Raw genomic sequence first — 16,682 nt, 5'->3', positions numbered from 1 at the left:
TCAGTGGTTGCTATGAATCTTTAAAGATGTACTAAACAAATGCATATTCTTTCTTCTTTCAGGCACAAACTGTGTTAACGTGCCCACCTTTGATGATGCTGTACTCACAGATCAGGAGAAGGATTTCTATAGGTCAGGAGAACAAGTGGCTTTTAAGTGTCTACCATATTATCAGTTGGATGGATCTAATACTATACAGTGTGTGAAGAGCAAATGGATAGGAAGGCCAGCGTGCAGAGGTACTTTGGTAAAATTTTAAAATTTATATATCTGAAGTAATATTATGTAGAAAATTGCCTCCACTATCATTAAATGGACATAGATTACTTTTAGGCCAGGTCAAAAACAGTTTGTGCCTGAACATAAAGAGGCATGGACTTGAGTTCCCAGCATTTGGTGTTGTAGCCCAATAGTTCTCAAAGCAGAGTCCTGGCAGAGCATTCTCAGCACATTCTGTAAACTATTAGATGTGGAAGCAGATTCACAGGCTCACTCGGACTTGTTGAATCTAAACCTCTGGGGCTGCGACTCTGACAATGTTTTGATGATTCCCAAGGAATTCTGTGTATATTTCTGTTTAGGATCCATGGCTACAGCCTCTTGTAGTTAGAGCTGCTGCATCCCCTGAATCACACTGAGGAATGAACATCATTGACGGTGTTCATTTAGCATTTGCCTCAAATATCATTAACATATAGTTTTGTAAATTTACACTTTATTTTTCTATTTTTTTCCAGATCTTCTGTTCAGATCCTTAATTAATCATCTTCTCCCTGCAACTATAGTATTCTTCAAAGTGTGTTTATTCTTGATTAAGACTCTAAAGAAAAACCTACTGTGTTTATTTTCTGAAAGGCCATTAAGTTTTACCTCATAAATAGGATGAATGTAAATCAAATCTCGATATCAAATGATATTTTGTTTTCCTTATGGTTTATAAATTAATTTTGAATTTATATACTTTATAATTTTATTTTACTAACCTCAAAAAGAGATTTCTAGGAAAACTCTTTTTTTCCCAGTGGTCTAAAAATTGTGTATCACTTTTCTAGTGAAGTATAGAGGAGAGATTTAAGATACAGAAGTGTAATTCATGCTGGAAAATATTGCTTTATTTCCTTTCCCTTAACCTTCCATATAAACTAATGAAAATTAGCGGTCTTTCATGACAGATTAACAGTTGAATCGAACGATTCATAATGATTCGATAATGTTTCGATTCATAATGAACGATTCGATAATTCATAATCGAACGACTATGGAGTATATTTGACATTCTGTTTCCTCCTTGCTGTTCATGATGATCATTATATTAGAGATACTTTTTTACCTTTCTATTCAGATGTTTCCTGTGTGAATCCACCTCAAGTGGAAAATGCTGTTATACAAAATCAGAAGTCTAGATATCAAAGTGGTGAGAAGGCACGTTACGAATGCATTGGGAATTATGACCTCTTTGGGGAGATAGATGTCGTATGTTTAAATGGAACTTGGACAAAACCACCTCAGTGCAAAGGTAGAGTATTTTACTCACCCTGTCCACCCAATTAGAGAATATATTAAGAACAAAATATACTGATACAAAATTAGGGTGAAGTAGCTTTTCTGAAATCATTTTTAGTTGCAAAAAAAAAAAATGGTGTTGAAAATCCCGTTCTTTTGTGGTCTGAATATGTACTCTAACATGTTTATTGTATGGCAGTGTTGACCAGATTTGAGCAGTTGGAATCATGGGACATTTCCTGTCTTAAACATTAAGATAGTCAGTTGTTTTGTGAAGAATAAGTGTGTAAAAGATACCATAATTACATTTAACAGCCCAAGAAATTCCACTTTGAGACATGGAATAAGCAGCTGGGTCCTGATCACAAAATCTGACATAGATGTGGGCAGCTATACCTATGGATGATACTTAAAGGTAGGTTACTAGCTGAGTTCCAGCAGAGCTATTTAAAATCCTACAGGATGATGCTACAAAAGTGCTACACTCATTAAGGTCAGCAAATTTGGGAAACCCAGCAGTGGTCACAGGAGTGGTCAATCCTCATTCCAATTCCCAAGAAGGGCAGTACTTAAAAATGTTCATATCAGCAGATAATTGCATGCTGTTTCATTGCAATTATATCTCCCATGCTAGTAAGGTTATGTTCAAAATCCTCCTAGTTAAGCTTGATGTGAACAGCTGATTCATTGAAAAAGACCTGAAACTGGGAAAGGTTGAAGGCAGACAAAGAAGAGGGTGACAGAGGATGAGATGTTTGGGTGACGTCACTGATTCAATGGACATGAACTTGGGCAGCTCCGGGAGAGGTCAGGGACCCGGAAACCTGGCATGAGCAGTCCATGGGGTTGCAAAGTGTTAGACACGACTTGGCAAGTGAACAATAACTAGCTGAACTCATTCAGGAAATTAGTGTTCACAAAAAATAGTCTGAAATTTCCTACTTGGACACTTCAGTGTTTAAGATCAGACAGGATGGGAATCCAAACCAAGAAGTACATTAGCCACTTCTAATATTTCAAGTAAACTTTTGCCTGGTGTGTAATTTTTGAAATCTCCACTTGAATATGTTTTCATGTTTGAAGGGACTATTTTTTAGACAACATACAGGTGAGTCTTGTTTAGGTGTCTACTCTGCCCTTTTCAGGTTTTTAATTGATGTATTTAGGGCCATTTATATTTCGAGTGACTTATTAACTATTAGGGACATTCTGCCACTTGCTTATTTGTTTTGTGTGTGTTTCCTATATTTCTCACCGTTTTTCCTTTCTTGTCTTCCTTGTGGATTTTTGAACATTATAAAACAATTTAACTTGGAGCTTCATTGTTTTTGAGGATATGTCTTTGCATTGTTTTCCTAATTTCTCTAGGTATTAAGATACACACATAGGTAGTTTACCACTCCCTACTGTTGCTGATATTTTACCACCTCAGATGAAATGTGGAATGCTTACTTCCATTGAGATTTACTGGTTCTCCCCACATTTTTAACATAAATGTCTCTAGTACTCTCTATATACATTGAGCACCATATCAGATGACAATTTTGCACAACTATAATAAAATCAACAGGGAAATCATACTCTTATTATATTTACCCTTATTTATTATTTTTTTAAAAAAACCTCCATTCTAAAGTCTCAATTCTTTTTCTATTTTGCTTTCTTTTGGAAAGTTCTTAAGTATAGTTCTGATGGAGACAAATTCTCTCAGTTTTGCTTTGTCCGGGAAATTCTTTCTTTCTCCCTTTAATTCTAAAGAATAGTTTACAAGATATAGGATTTGGAGTTGACAATTATTTTCATCCAGTTTTGGAAAAATGTTCTCATTTCTTCCCGGCTCTGTGGTCATCAATGAAATTTCCACAGATGCTTGAATCCTTTTTTCCAAATACATATTGCATAATATTTATTCTCAAATAAGTATTGCATATCTATCAAACTGCTTATGAGATTTTTTTCTGTAAGTTTCAGGAATTTGATTATGCTGCACCTTTTTTAACTTTTTATTTAGTATTGGGGTATAGCTGATTAACACTGTTGTGCTAACTTCAGGTACACAGAGAAGGGACTCAGCCACACATATGCATGTGACCATTCTCCCTCAAACTCCCTTCCTATCAAATCTGCCACATTACACTCCACAGAGCTCCCTGTGCTATACAGTAGGTCCTTATTGGTCATCCACTTTATTATTAATTTATTTTTTTTTCATTTATTTTTATTAGTTGGAGGGTAATTATTCCAATATTGTAGTGATTTTTGCCATACCTTGACAGAAATCGGCCATGGATTTACATGTGTTCCCCATCCGGATCCTCCCTCCCGCCTCCCTTCCCATCCCATCCCTCTAGGTCTTCCCAGTGCACCAGCCCTGAGCACTTGTCTCATGCATCCAACCTGGGCTGGTGATCTGTTTCACCCTTGATAGTATACTTATTTCAATGCTGTTCTCTCAGAACATCCCACCCTCACCTTCTCCCACAGAGTCCAAAAGTCTGTTCTGTACATCTGTGTCTCTTTTTCTGTTTTGCATATAGGGTTATCGTTACCATCTTTCTAAATTCCATATATATGCGTTAGTATACTGTAATGTTCTTTATCTTTCTGGCTTACTTCACTCTGTATAATGGGCTCCAGTTTCATCCATCTCATTAGAACTGATTCAATGAATTTTTTTTTAATGGCTGAGTAATAAAAATAGCAGTGTTTTCATGTCCACCCAAATTCCCTAACTATGTCTTCTCCCATCATTTTCTCTGGCAACCATGAATTCCTTCTCTAAGTCTGTGAGTCTGTTTCTATTCCATAAATAAGTTTGTTTGCAAAATTTCTTTTAAGGTTCTACATATGGGGATGTCTTAACATTTTTTCTCCTTGTCTGTCTGACTAACTTCACTCAGTATAACACTCTCTAGGTCCATCCATATTTTTGCAAATGACATTATTTCATTCTTTTAATGGATGAGTAATATTCCATTGTATATATGTACTACATCTTCTTGATCCTTTTCTCTGTTGTTGGACATTTAGGTTGATTCCATATCATAGCTATTGTAAACAGTGCTGCAATGAACATTAGGGTGTGTGTTTCCTCTTAGACCAAGTTTTTCACCGCATCCATGCCCAGGGGCAAGATTCCAGGGTCATATATTAGTTTTTTTAGTTTTCAAAGGAGCATAAACACTGTTCTCCATAGTGGCTGTATCAACTAACAGTGTAGGAGGGTTACCTTCTTTCCACATACTCGGCAGTATATTGTTTGTGGATTTTTTGATGATAGATCTTTTGACTCATGTTAAGGGATATCATGCTCTAGTTTTGATTTGAATCTCTCTAATAATTAGTGATATGAACATCTTTTCATGGGTGTCTTGGCCATCTACATGTCTTCTTTGGAGAGGAATCAAATACCTAGGAATAAACCTAAGGAGACAGAAAATCTATAATCTGAAAACTGTAGTACACTAATGAAAGAAATTGAATACAAAAACAGATGGAAGGATATACCATTATCTTCGATTAGAAAAATCAATATTGTCAAAATGACTGTACTACCCAAAGCAACCTACAGATTCAGTGCAATCTGTATGTAATTACCAATGGCATTTTTTCACAGAACTAGAAAAAAACCCTTAAAAGTTGAATGGAGACACAAAAGACCAAAAATATACAAAGCAGTCTTGAGAAAGAAAAATGGAGCTGGAGGAATGACACTACCTGACTTCAGACTATACTACAAAGCTCTAGACATTTAAAAAAAAAAAAAGGTTCTTATTATGACATCAAGGCTTAGGAATCAGTGAATTGAAATGGACAGGAATGGGTGAATTTAATTCAGATGACCATTATATCTACTACTACGGGCAAGAATTCCTTAGGAGAAATGGAGTAGCCCTCACAGCCAAAAAAAGAGTCTGAAATGCAGTAGTTGGGTGCATTCTCAAAAACAACAAAATTATCGCCATTCATTCTCAAGGCATGTCACTTAAAATCACAGTAATCCAAGTCTATGCCCCACCCACTAATGTCAAACTATATGAAGTTGACTGGTTCTATGAAGGCTTGCATTACATTCTAGACTAAAACATCAAAACAACAACAAAAAATTCTCCCTTTCATATAGGGGGCTGGAATGCAAATGTAGGAGTCAAGAGATACCTGGAGTAACATGCAAGTTTGGCCTTGGAGTACAAAATGAGACAGGGGAAAGGCTAAAAGAGTTTTGATGAGAGAAGACATGGGTCATAATGAACACCATCTTCAAAAACACAAGAGACAATTCTACACATGGACCTCATGAGATGGTCAGTACCAAAATCAGAATGACTATATTTTTTGCAGCCAAAGATAGAGAAGCTCTATACGGTTGGCAAAACCACGACTGGAAGCTGACTGTGGCTCAGATCATGAGGTCCTTATTGTGAAATTCAGACTTGAGTTGAAGAAAGCAGGGAAAACCACTAGGCCATTCAGGTCCTTTATGATTATATAGTGGAAGGGTTAAAAAGATTCAAGGGATTAGGTCTGAGAGAGTGCCTGAAGAACTATGGATGCAGGTTTGTAACTTTGTACTGGAGGCAGTGAGCAAAACCATCCCCAAGAAGCACAAATGCAACAATGTAAAATGGCTTTCTGAGAAGGCCTTACAAAGAGGTGAGAAAAGAAGAGAAGCAAAACGGAAAGGACAAAAGGGAAAATATACCCATCTGAATGCAGAATTCCAAAGAATAGCAAGGAGAGATAAAGCCTTGTTAAGTGAGCAATGCAAAAAAAAAGAAAAAAAAAAAAAAAAAAAAAAAAAAACTAGAGGAAAGCAATAAAATGGGGAAGACTAGAAATGTCTTCAAGAAAATTAGAGACAGCAAGGGAGCATTTCATGTAATGATGGACAGAGTAAAGGACAGAAATGGTATGGCCCTAAGAGAAGCAGAAGATATTAAGAAGAGGTGGCAAGAATATACAGAAGAACTGTACAGAAAAGGACTTAATGACCCAGATAATCACGATGATGTGATCACTCACCTGGAGCCAGAAATCCTGGAGTGTGAAGTCAAGTGGACATCACTACAAACAAAGCTAGTGGAGGTGGTGGGATTCCAGCTGAGCTATTTCAAATCCTAAAAGATGATGCTGTGAAAGCACTGCACTTAATATGCCAGCAAATTTGGAAAACTCAGCAGTGGCTATAGGACTGGAAAAGGTCAGTTTTTATCCCAGTCTCTAGAAGGGCAATGCCAAAGAATGTTCATACTACCACAACACAACTGGGCTCATTTCACATGTCGGCAAAGTCCTTCAAACTAAATGTCAACAACATGTGAACTGAGAACTTTGAGATGACCAAGCTAAATTTAGAAAGACAGCAGAACTAGAGATTAAATTGACAACATCCGTTGGATCATAGAAAAAGCAAAGGAATTGCAGAAACACTCTGCTTCATTGACTATGCTAAAATCTTCGACTGTGTGGATCACAACAAACTGTGGAAAATTCTTACAGAGATGGGAATACTTGACCACCTTACCTGCCTCCTGAGAAACCTGTATGCAGGTCAGGAAGCAACAGTTAGAACCAGAATGGAACAACAACCTGGTTCCATATTGGGAAAGGAGTATGTCAAGGTTGTATATTGTCACCCTGCTAGTTTAACATCATACAAATATCAGACTGGAGGAAGCACAAGCTATAATCAAGATTGCCAGGAAAAATACCAATAACCTCAGATACACAGATGACATGACACTAATGGCAGAAGGTAAAGAGGAACTAAACAGCCTCTTGATAATGGTGAAAGAGGAGATTGAGAAAGCTAGCTTAAAACCACATTCAAAAAATGAAGTTCATGGTATCGGGTTCCACCCCTGCATGGCAAATGTGGGGAAAAAATGAAACAGTGACAGACTTCATTCTTTTCGACTTCACAATCACTGTGGATGGTGACTGCAGCCATGAAATTAAAAGGCACTTGCTCCTTGGAAGAAAAGCTATGAAAACATTGACAGTATGTTAAGGAGCAGAGACATCACTTTACCAACAAAGGTTCATATTGTCAAAGTTATGGTTTTTCAAGCAGTCATGTATGGATGTGAATGTTTGACCACAAAGAAGGCTAAGTACCAAAGAATTGATTTTTTTATTCAGTTCAGTTCAGTTCAGTCGCTCAGTCATGTCTGACTCTTTGCAACCCCATGAATCGCAGCTTGCCAGGCCTCCCTGTCCATCACCAGCTCCCACAGTTTACTCAAAACTCATGTCCATTGAGTCAGTGATGCTATCCAGCCATCTCACCCTCTGTCGTTCCCTTCTCCTCCTGCAAAGTACTAGAGTTTCAGCCTCAGCCTCAGTCGTTCCAATGATTTTGGAGTCTAATTACTTTACAATATTGTAGTGGTTTTTGCCATACATTGACATGAATCAGCCATGGATTTACATGTGTTCCCCATCCTGAAAACCCCTCACACCTCCCTCCCTATCCCATCCCTCTGGGTCATCCCAATGCACCAGCCCTGAGCATTTGTCTCATGCATCCAACCTGGACTGATATTTTGAACTGTGGTGCTGGAGAAGACTCTTGAGAGTCCCTTAGTCTGCAAGGAGATCAAGCAGGTCAATCCTAAAAGAAATCAGTCCTGATTATTCATTGGAAGGACTGATGTTGAAGCTGAAGCTCCAGCATTTTGGCCACCTGATGAGAAGAGCTGACTCATTGGAAAAGACCCTGATGTTGGAAAAGTTTACGGGCAGGAGGAGAAGGTACATCAGAGGATGAGATGGTTGGATGGCATGATCGACAGAATGGACGTGACTTTGAGCAAATTCCCGGAGTTAATGAAGGGCAGGGAAGCCTGTCTTGCTACAATCCATGGGGTTGCAGAGTCAGAAACAGTTGAGCAACTGAACAACACAACAGGAACTGACCATGATGTATCTTGACATTAAGTTCTTTGGCTTCATTCCATTTGGAATTCATTGAGCAGTTTTAATATGTAGTTGTTGTTTTTGGTTAGTCACTAAGTCATATGGCCTATTTGAGAAATTATCAGCCATTATTTAAAAAAAATAATCTTGAAGTATGTTTCCTCTACAATATAATTAGTTTCACTGTACATCAAAGTGAATCAACTGCACATATACCTGTTGTTTTGGATATCCTTTCCATTTAAGCCATCAGAAAATATGGCACAGGGAACTCAGTCATTATTTTTTTTATCTCTTATTCTTTATTTTCAACTTTATGTTCAACAGTCCTTTGCTATCTTCCCACAGGTCCTTGAAGCCATGTCCATTTTCTTTTCAGTCTATTTTCAAAGTTAGTTAATATTTAAGCTTATTGATCCTTCTGCCATATGCAATATATTGTTGAGCCATGTGGTTTTCTAATAATCTATTTTCTAGTTCTATCAATTGGACTTGATTTTTAAAAGCCACCATCCAATAATTTCAGTATCTGTGTCATCTTAGTGTAGTCTCCTGTTGATTGCTTTTTCTCTTTTGAGGTTTACCTGGTCTTTGGTCTGATAAATGATTTTCAACTCTTTTCAGACACTTGAGCTTTTATGTCTTGAGACTAAGGATGTCAGTGGACTCCTGCATTAATCAGGCCTCCATTACTGCCATGTAGGGTGCAAGTCCAAGGTTCCCACCTGGCCTCCTCTGACACCAGGAGAAAGGGCCAAGATTTCTTCTTCACTCATTATGTGGGTGGAAATGTGGGCTGCTTACTTGGACCCTGTAGATCAAGGTGTGGAAAGGTTGGTCTGAGGTTTCTGCCATCATGTGTTTCTAGACTAAATCAGTGCAGTTCGGTCGCTCAGTTGTGTCTGACTCTTTGCAACCGCATGGACTGCAGCACACCAGGAATCAATCCCCATCCATCACCAACTCCCAGAGCTTAGCTAAACTCATGTCCATCAAGTTGGTGATGCCATCCTTCCATCTCACCCTCTGTATTCACCTTTTCCTTCCACCTTCCATCTTTCCCAGCATCAGGGTTTTCTCCAAAGAGTCAGGTATTTTCATCCGGTGGCCAAAGTATTGGAGCTTCAGCTTCATCATCAGTCCTTCCAATGAATTTTGAGGACTGATTTCCTTTAGGATTGACCGGTCCGATCTCCTTGCATTCCAAGGCACTCTCAAGAGTCTTCTCCAACAACACAATTCAAAAGCATCAATTTTTCAGTGCTCAGCTTTCTTTATAGTTCAGCTCTCACATTCATACATGATGACTGGAAAAATCATAACTTTCACTATATGGAATTTTGTTTGCAAAGTAATCTCTCTGCTTTTTAATGTGCTAGGTAGGTCATAAATTTTTTCCAAGGGGCAAATGTCTTTTAATTACATGGCTGCAGTCACCATCTGTAGTGATTTTTGAGCCCCCAAAATAAAAAGTCTGTCACTGTTTCCATTGTTTCCCCATCTATTTGCTATGAAGTGATGGGACCGGATGCCATGACCTTAGTTCTCTGAATGTTGACTTTTAAGCTAAATTTTTCACCCTCCTCTTTCACTTTCGTCAGGAGACTCTTTAGTTCTTCTTCACTTTCTGCCATAAAGGTGGTGTCATCTGCATATCTGAGGTTCTTGATATTTCTCCTGACAGTATTGATTCCAGCTTGTGTTTCATCCAGCTTGGAGTTTTGCACAATGTACTCTGCATATAAGTTAAGTAAGCAGTTGACACTATACAGCCTTGCTGTATTCCTTTCCTGATTTGGAACCAGTTTGTTCTTCCATGTCTGATTCTAACTGTGGCTTCTTGACCTGCATGCAGATTTCTCAGGAGCAGGTCAGGTGTTACCGTCTATTTAATTTCCAGTGTGTTGTGATCCACACAGTCAAAGGCTTTGGTGTAGTCAATAAAGCAGAAGTGGATTTTTTGTGTGTGTGTGGAACTCTCTTCCATTTTGATGATCTGTCAGATGTTGGCAATTTAATCTCTGGTTCCTCTGCCTTTTCTAAATCCAACTTGAACATCAGGAATTTCATGGGTCATGTGCTGTTGAAGTCTAACTTGGCAAAGTTTGAGCATTACTTGACTAGTGTGTTCAGTTCAGTTCAGTTCAGTTCAGTTCAGTGCTCAGTCGTGTCCGACTCTTTGCGACCCCATGAATCACAGCATGCCAGACCTCCCTGTCCATCACCAACTCGCCAAGTTTACTCAGAACTCATGTCCATCAAGTCAGTGATGCTATCCAGCCATCTCATCCTCTGTCGTCCCTTCTCCTCCTACCCCGAATCCCTCCCAGCGTCAGGGTCTTTTCCAGTGAGTCAACTCTTCACATGCTAGCGTGTTAGATGAATTCAATTGTAGAGTAGTTAGAAATTCTTTGGGATTGGAATGAAAACTGACATTTTGCAGACCTGTGGTCACTGCTGAATTTGCTGGCATATTGAGTACAGCACTAGAGCATCATCTTTTAGGATTTGAAATAGTTCAACTGGAATACCATCACCTCCACTAGCTTTTTTCACAGTGATGCTTCCTAAGGCCTACTTGACTTTGTATTCTAGGATGTCTGGCTCTAGATGAGTGATCACAGCTTTGTGGTTATCTGGGCCATGAAGATCCTTTCTGTATAGTTCTGTGTATTCTTGCCACCTCTTCTTAATATCTCCTACTTCTGTTAGATCCATAAAATTTTTGTGCTTTGTAGTGACCATCATTGCATGAAATGTCCTTGGTATCTCTAATTTTCTTGAAGAGATCTCTAGTCTTTCCGATTCTATTGTTTTCCTCTATTTCTTTGCACTTATCGCTGAGGATGGTTTTCTTATCTCTCCTTGCTAGTTTGGAAGTCTGCATTCAAATGGTTTTACCTTTCCTTTTCTCTTTTGCCTTTAGTGTCTCTTCTTTTCTCAGCACTTTGTAAGGCCTCCTGAGGCAACCAGTTTGCCTTTTTACATTTCTTTTTATTTGGAATGATTTTGATCCCTTCCTCCTCTACAAAGTCAGGAACCACTGTCCATAATTAATCAGATCTAATCCCTTGAACCTATTTGTGTCTTCCACTCTAATCCTAAGGGATTTGATTTAGGTCATGCCTGAATGGTCTAGTGGTTTTCATATCTTTCTTCAATTTAAGTATGAATTTGGCAACAAGGAGTTCATGATCTCAGCCACAATCAGCTCCCAGTTGTGATTTTGCTGACTGTAGACAGCTTCTCCTTCTTTGGCTGCAAAGAATATAATCAATCTGATTTCAGTATTGACCATCTGGTGATGTCCATGTGTAGAGTTTTCACTTGTGTTGTTGTAAGAGGGTGTTTGCTATGAGCAGTGTGTTCTCCTGGAAAAACTCTGTTACCCTTTGCTCTGCTTCATTTTGTACTCTAACGCCAAATTTGCCTGTTACTCCAGGTATCTCTTGACTTCCCACTTTCGCATTCCAGTCCCCTCTAATGAAAAGGACATCTTTTTGCATGTTAGTTCTAGAAGTCCTTGTATATCTTCAGAAAACCAATCCACTTCAGATTCTTCAGCATTACTATTCAGGGCATAGATGTGGATTACTGTGCTTGTCAGTAGTTTGGCTTGGAAATGAATAACAATCCTCTGTTATTTTTGAGATTGCATCCAAGCATTGCACTTCAGTCTGTTTTGTTGATTATCATGGGTACTCCATTTCTTCTTATGGATTCTTGCTCACAGTAGTAGATATGCTGGTCATCTGAGTTAAATTCACCCATTCAAGTCTATTTTAGTTTGCTGATTTTTAAAATGCCGATGTTCACTCTGCCATCTCCTGTTTGACCACTTCCAATTTGCCTTGATTCAGGGACCTAACATTCCAGGTTCCTATGCAATATTGCTCTTTACAGCATCAGATTTACTTCCATCATCAGTGACACCCACATTTGGATGTTGTTTTCGCTTTTTCTCCATCTCTTCATTCTTTCAGGAATTATTTCTCCATTGATATCCCGTGGCATTTTGGGCACCTACTGATCTGTGGAGTTCATCTTTCAGTGTCCTATTCTTTTGCCTTTTCATACTGTTCATGGGGTTCTCAAGGCAAAAATGCTGAAGTAATTTATGCCATTCCCTTCTCTGGTGGACCACTTTTTGTCAGAACTCTCCACCATGACCTGTCTGTCTGGAGTGGCCCTATACAGCATGTCCAGTGATTCACGGAGTTATACAAGGCTGTGGTCAATGTGATCAGATTGCTTAGTTTTCTGTGGCTGTGGTTTTCATTCTATCTGCCCTGTGATGGATAAGGACAAGAGACTTATGGGAGCTTCCTATTGGGAGTGACTGACTTAGGGGGAAACTGGGTCTTGGTCTGATGGAAGGCCATGCTCAGTAAATCTTTAGTCCAATTTTCTGTTGATGGGTGGGGCCGTGTTCCCTCACTCTTTTTGACCTGTGGCCAAATATGGTGGAGATAAGGAAGATAATGGCGACCTCCTTCAAAAGGTCTTATGCATGCACTGCTACACTCAGTGCCCCCAAACCTGCAGCAGGCCACCCCCAGCCCATGCCTCTACTGAAGACTCTTGGACACTGACAGACAAGTCTGGGTCAGTCTCTTGTGGGATCTCTGCTTCTTTCTCCTGGGTCCTGTTGGGCACAAGGTTTTGTTTGTGCCCTCTGAGAGTCTGTTTCCACAGTCCTCTGTAATTTCTGGCAGCTCTATGGTGAAGTTAATTGCCACCTCCTCCAAGAAGGCTTATGCCAAACCCAGGTCTACTGCACCCAGATTTCCTGTCCCTGTGGCAGTCCACTGCTGACACATACTTCTGCAGGAGATACTTAGACAGTGATCTGGCTTAGTCTCTGTGGCATCTCTGGGTTCTGGTGCACACAAGGTGTATTTCTAGACTAAGTCAGTATTGTGAGAACTGTTTGTGTCTTGCTAGGCTACTATTTTCTGGGCCTTTTCTTGAAGAGATCAACTGCTTCATGAGACTTTTTATCTTTCTGATCTTGTATTATTTCTTGGTTGCAGTCTCAGGGACCTATTCAGGATTCATAGAAGGCAAAATGAAAACCCCAAGGACTCTCATCATTGTAACTCTTTGAATCCCAATGTCCCTAAGCAGATTGACTTACTCCTTATTTCACAGTCTCCTGTGTTGGCTTTTATAATATGGTCAAGACGTTTAATTGGCAATAGGAAAACTTAGCAGACAGTCTAAACACAAATGTTTTTACCTCATCCTGTCCAGAAATGGAAGGCAAAATTTCCTTTCACAGACACTGTGGCATGTTGTATAAAAAGGTAATTTTCTTTTATCTTAACTATCCATCTTTACAGCATATATTCTGAAAGAAAACATGTTTGAACATCAAGACACTGAAAAGCAGACATATTTGTTAAAGTACTATATGTACTTCCATGGTGGTAAAATAAGGTCTTAAAAATGTGTATTTCTGATTAACTGATTAAAATTCCTTCTATAAATCATTTTTGTCATCAGAAATCATAAGTTTTGATATGAAATATTTGGCTGCATTTTTGTTTTATTCCTTTAAAACTGTAGGGGTGGTCTTTGAATAAAGCAAACACCATTATTTTTTAGACCCTCAAGGAAAATGTGGGCCTCCTCCACCAATAGACAATGGAGACATTACTTCACTCCTGCAATCAGTATATCCTTCAGGAATGATTGTTGAGTACCGGTGTCAGGCCTACTATGAACTTCGGGGAAACAGAAACGTAATATGTCGGAGTGGAGAGTGGTCAGAACCACCAAAATGCTTAGGTAAATGCTTTAAACTTCTCTTGAATCCTGGGATAATGCTTATACTCAGCATGATGTTTAACTGTTTATAATAGAGTTTTTCTGGATTAAATAACAACCATTCTGTTACATGCTTGACCATCAAGTATTAATATCTGTATATAGAAATAAAGTTAGAAAATTTCATGTTCGAGCAACAATGGCTCCTTTATGAAAGCTCTTCATATGACAACTGACATTATGCATCTTTCATTATAACATTTAATGATTACACTAAACAAAGTATCACATTCTTATAACATTAATTCTGTTACTATCATGATACCTACATTATACATTTTCATTGTATTGGTTTGGCAAAGGCTTGAGGAAGAAGTTTTGAACCAAACTTCTTGAAACCCTGAAATTCTCTAGAAAATATTTGCATGTTACTCAAAGGTTCATGTTTATTTTCTTTAACTTTAGAGGCATGTGTAATTTCAGAAGAAACAATGAGAAAACATCACATACAGTTAAAATGGAAAGACGATAAAAAACTTTACTCTAAAACAGAAGATAGTATTGAATTTACGTGTCAACGTGGTTATCGTCCAGCGACACCAGATCATACATTTCGAACAACTTGTCAGGAAGGAAAGGTGGTGTATCCTAGCTGTAGATAAGTCATTGGCTAAATGCGTTTGTGAAATTGGCATATGTACATGTATTCAGATTTCTCCTTGTTAATTCAGTTCTGTTTATTTTATCAAGTATATTTTAACTCATCTTGAATCATAAGTCAGATTTGTGTTAATTATTATGGGGACAATGCAATTGAGAGATGGGAAACCAATGACTCACTTCTTAAAAGTACCTCATTAAACTTGGCAAATCAAAATGTTATGTGTCCTGTTCTTGAGACATTTATAGCAAGGCATTAGATTCAATCACTTTCATGCCTGCTTCCATCCGTCAGTTTCCTAACTTTCTTAAAGCTTTCTCCAATACTTCTGAGGCTTTCTGAAACCCTGTTTTAGAATACATGGGGAAAAGAGTGTGGAAAGAAATGGAAAAATTCAAAATATTGATAATATCACTTAACAAACATATAAAAGCAAACTATGTCATACTTCTGTCAGTAATTAAATATCAGTAGTTTATCTTACCTTTGCTCATCTATCAATAAGTGAATAAACCAAAAATGATGAAATACATAATATTTTCAGTTCAGTTCAGTCACTCCGTCGTGTCTGACTCTCTGTGATCCCATGGACGGCAGCACATCAGGCCTCCCTATCCATCAGCAACTCCTGGAGCTTACTCAGACTCATGTCCATTGAGTCAGTGATGCTATCCAACCATCTCATGCTCTGTCATCCCCTTCTCTTCCTCCTTCAAATGTTCCCAGCATCAGGGTCTTTTCAAATGAGTCAGTTCTTCACATCAGGTGGCCAATATGTTAGAGTTTCAGCTTCAGCATCAGTCCTCCCAGTGAACATTCAGGACAGATTTCCTTTATGCTGGACTGGTGGATCGCATATTATTTTATAAGATGGTTATCAAAGTACACACAGTAATTCAAATAAAGAACAATGAGAATCACATAGCATAACTACTATAACATGGCATATAAGTGATTAAAAAATTCAACATTAAATATAAACACACACACATAAAGACACTCTGCTTTAAATACTGAATAATTTTTTATTGAAAAATATTGGCAAGAAAAGTATGAAAATATTTAGTATAGCTAGAGTTGAATTCGCAGATAATAGGTGTAAAATGTGTTTAACTTCTTTTTACTTAGATGAATTCTTGAGTTTTTCTGTCTTTAATGTATATCAACTTTGAACCACAAAATATTTTCTAAAAGAAATATGCAAAGTGATATAACATGAGCTTTAGAGATCGATTTGGTAATGATCTCCAGGTCTAGTAACTTTTTCCTGATTTGGCTCGTACAGAGCGTTTTAGAAACCTTCACCACTAGTCTGAAATGTGGTTTTTATGTGCATACATTTTAAACAGCATATTAAGCTTAAATCAGTTAACTATAAACATTTTAAATTTCTAAATATCATAAAAATTTAATTATTAAAACAGAGCTATAGTTAATTAAGCTAAAATATTTAAGGTGATATCTTGTTACTTTGTACTGCATCAAGTCAAGTGACCTTCTTAGTCTAAGAAGCATGGCCATCACTTTCGGTGCTAATTTATTTAAATGTGAATTGCTAGTAACAGTTGCTTTTCTCACCCTTAAATGAAATTGTTACAGTTGACAGTTTATCTTTGCTGTAAATGTTAATATTTTTGTAGATATTATTTCTCCAAAATTTTTAACTAATGGTTGTAGAATCTATTTATGACCTGAGGCTGCAAGCAGTTATTTCACTGTTGTCTAGAGAATGGTGATTTTTAAAGATCAGTTCTATCATTTTTCTGCAGTTATTGTCATTCTGTGTAAAGATGAGTGTTAATTTACAGGCTCTGTTTATCATCAACTTTCA

General features: G+C 37.9%; 1 protein-coding gene across 1 annotated transcript in view; it reads left to right on the top strand.

The window, feature by feature from the left end:
* Positions 1-15,783, top strand: part of CFH (complement factor H) — a 115,063-nt gene extending 99,280 nt beyond the window's left edge. Inside the window, exons 19-22 of the mRNA XM_065938312.1 lie at positions 63-239; positions 1,343-1,516; positions 14,029-14,211; positions 14,656-15,783. Of these exons, the coding sequence (XP_065794384.1) occupies positions 63-239; positions 1,343-1,516; positions 14,029-14,211; positions 14,656-14,852 (731 nt within the window). The 3' untranslated portion in view covers positions 14,853-15,783. The remainder of the gene's footprint in view (positions 1-62; positions 240-1,342; positions 1,517-14,028; positions 14,212-14,655) is intronic.
* Positions 15,784-16,682: the final 899 nt, after the last annotated feature.

The sequence above is a fragment of the Muntiacus reevesi genome, chromosome 5, assembly GCF_963930625.1.
Source record: "Muntiacus reevesi chromosome 5, mMunRee1.1, whole genome shotgun sequence".
Taxonomy (NCBI): Eukaryota; Metazoa; Chordata; class Mammalia; order Artiodactyla; family Cervidae; genus Muntiacus; species Muntiacus reevesi.
Note: the sequence above shows the minus strand (reverse complement) of the source record. Positions and strands in the feature narration are given on the sequence as shown.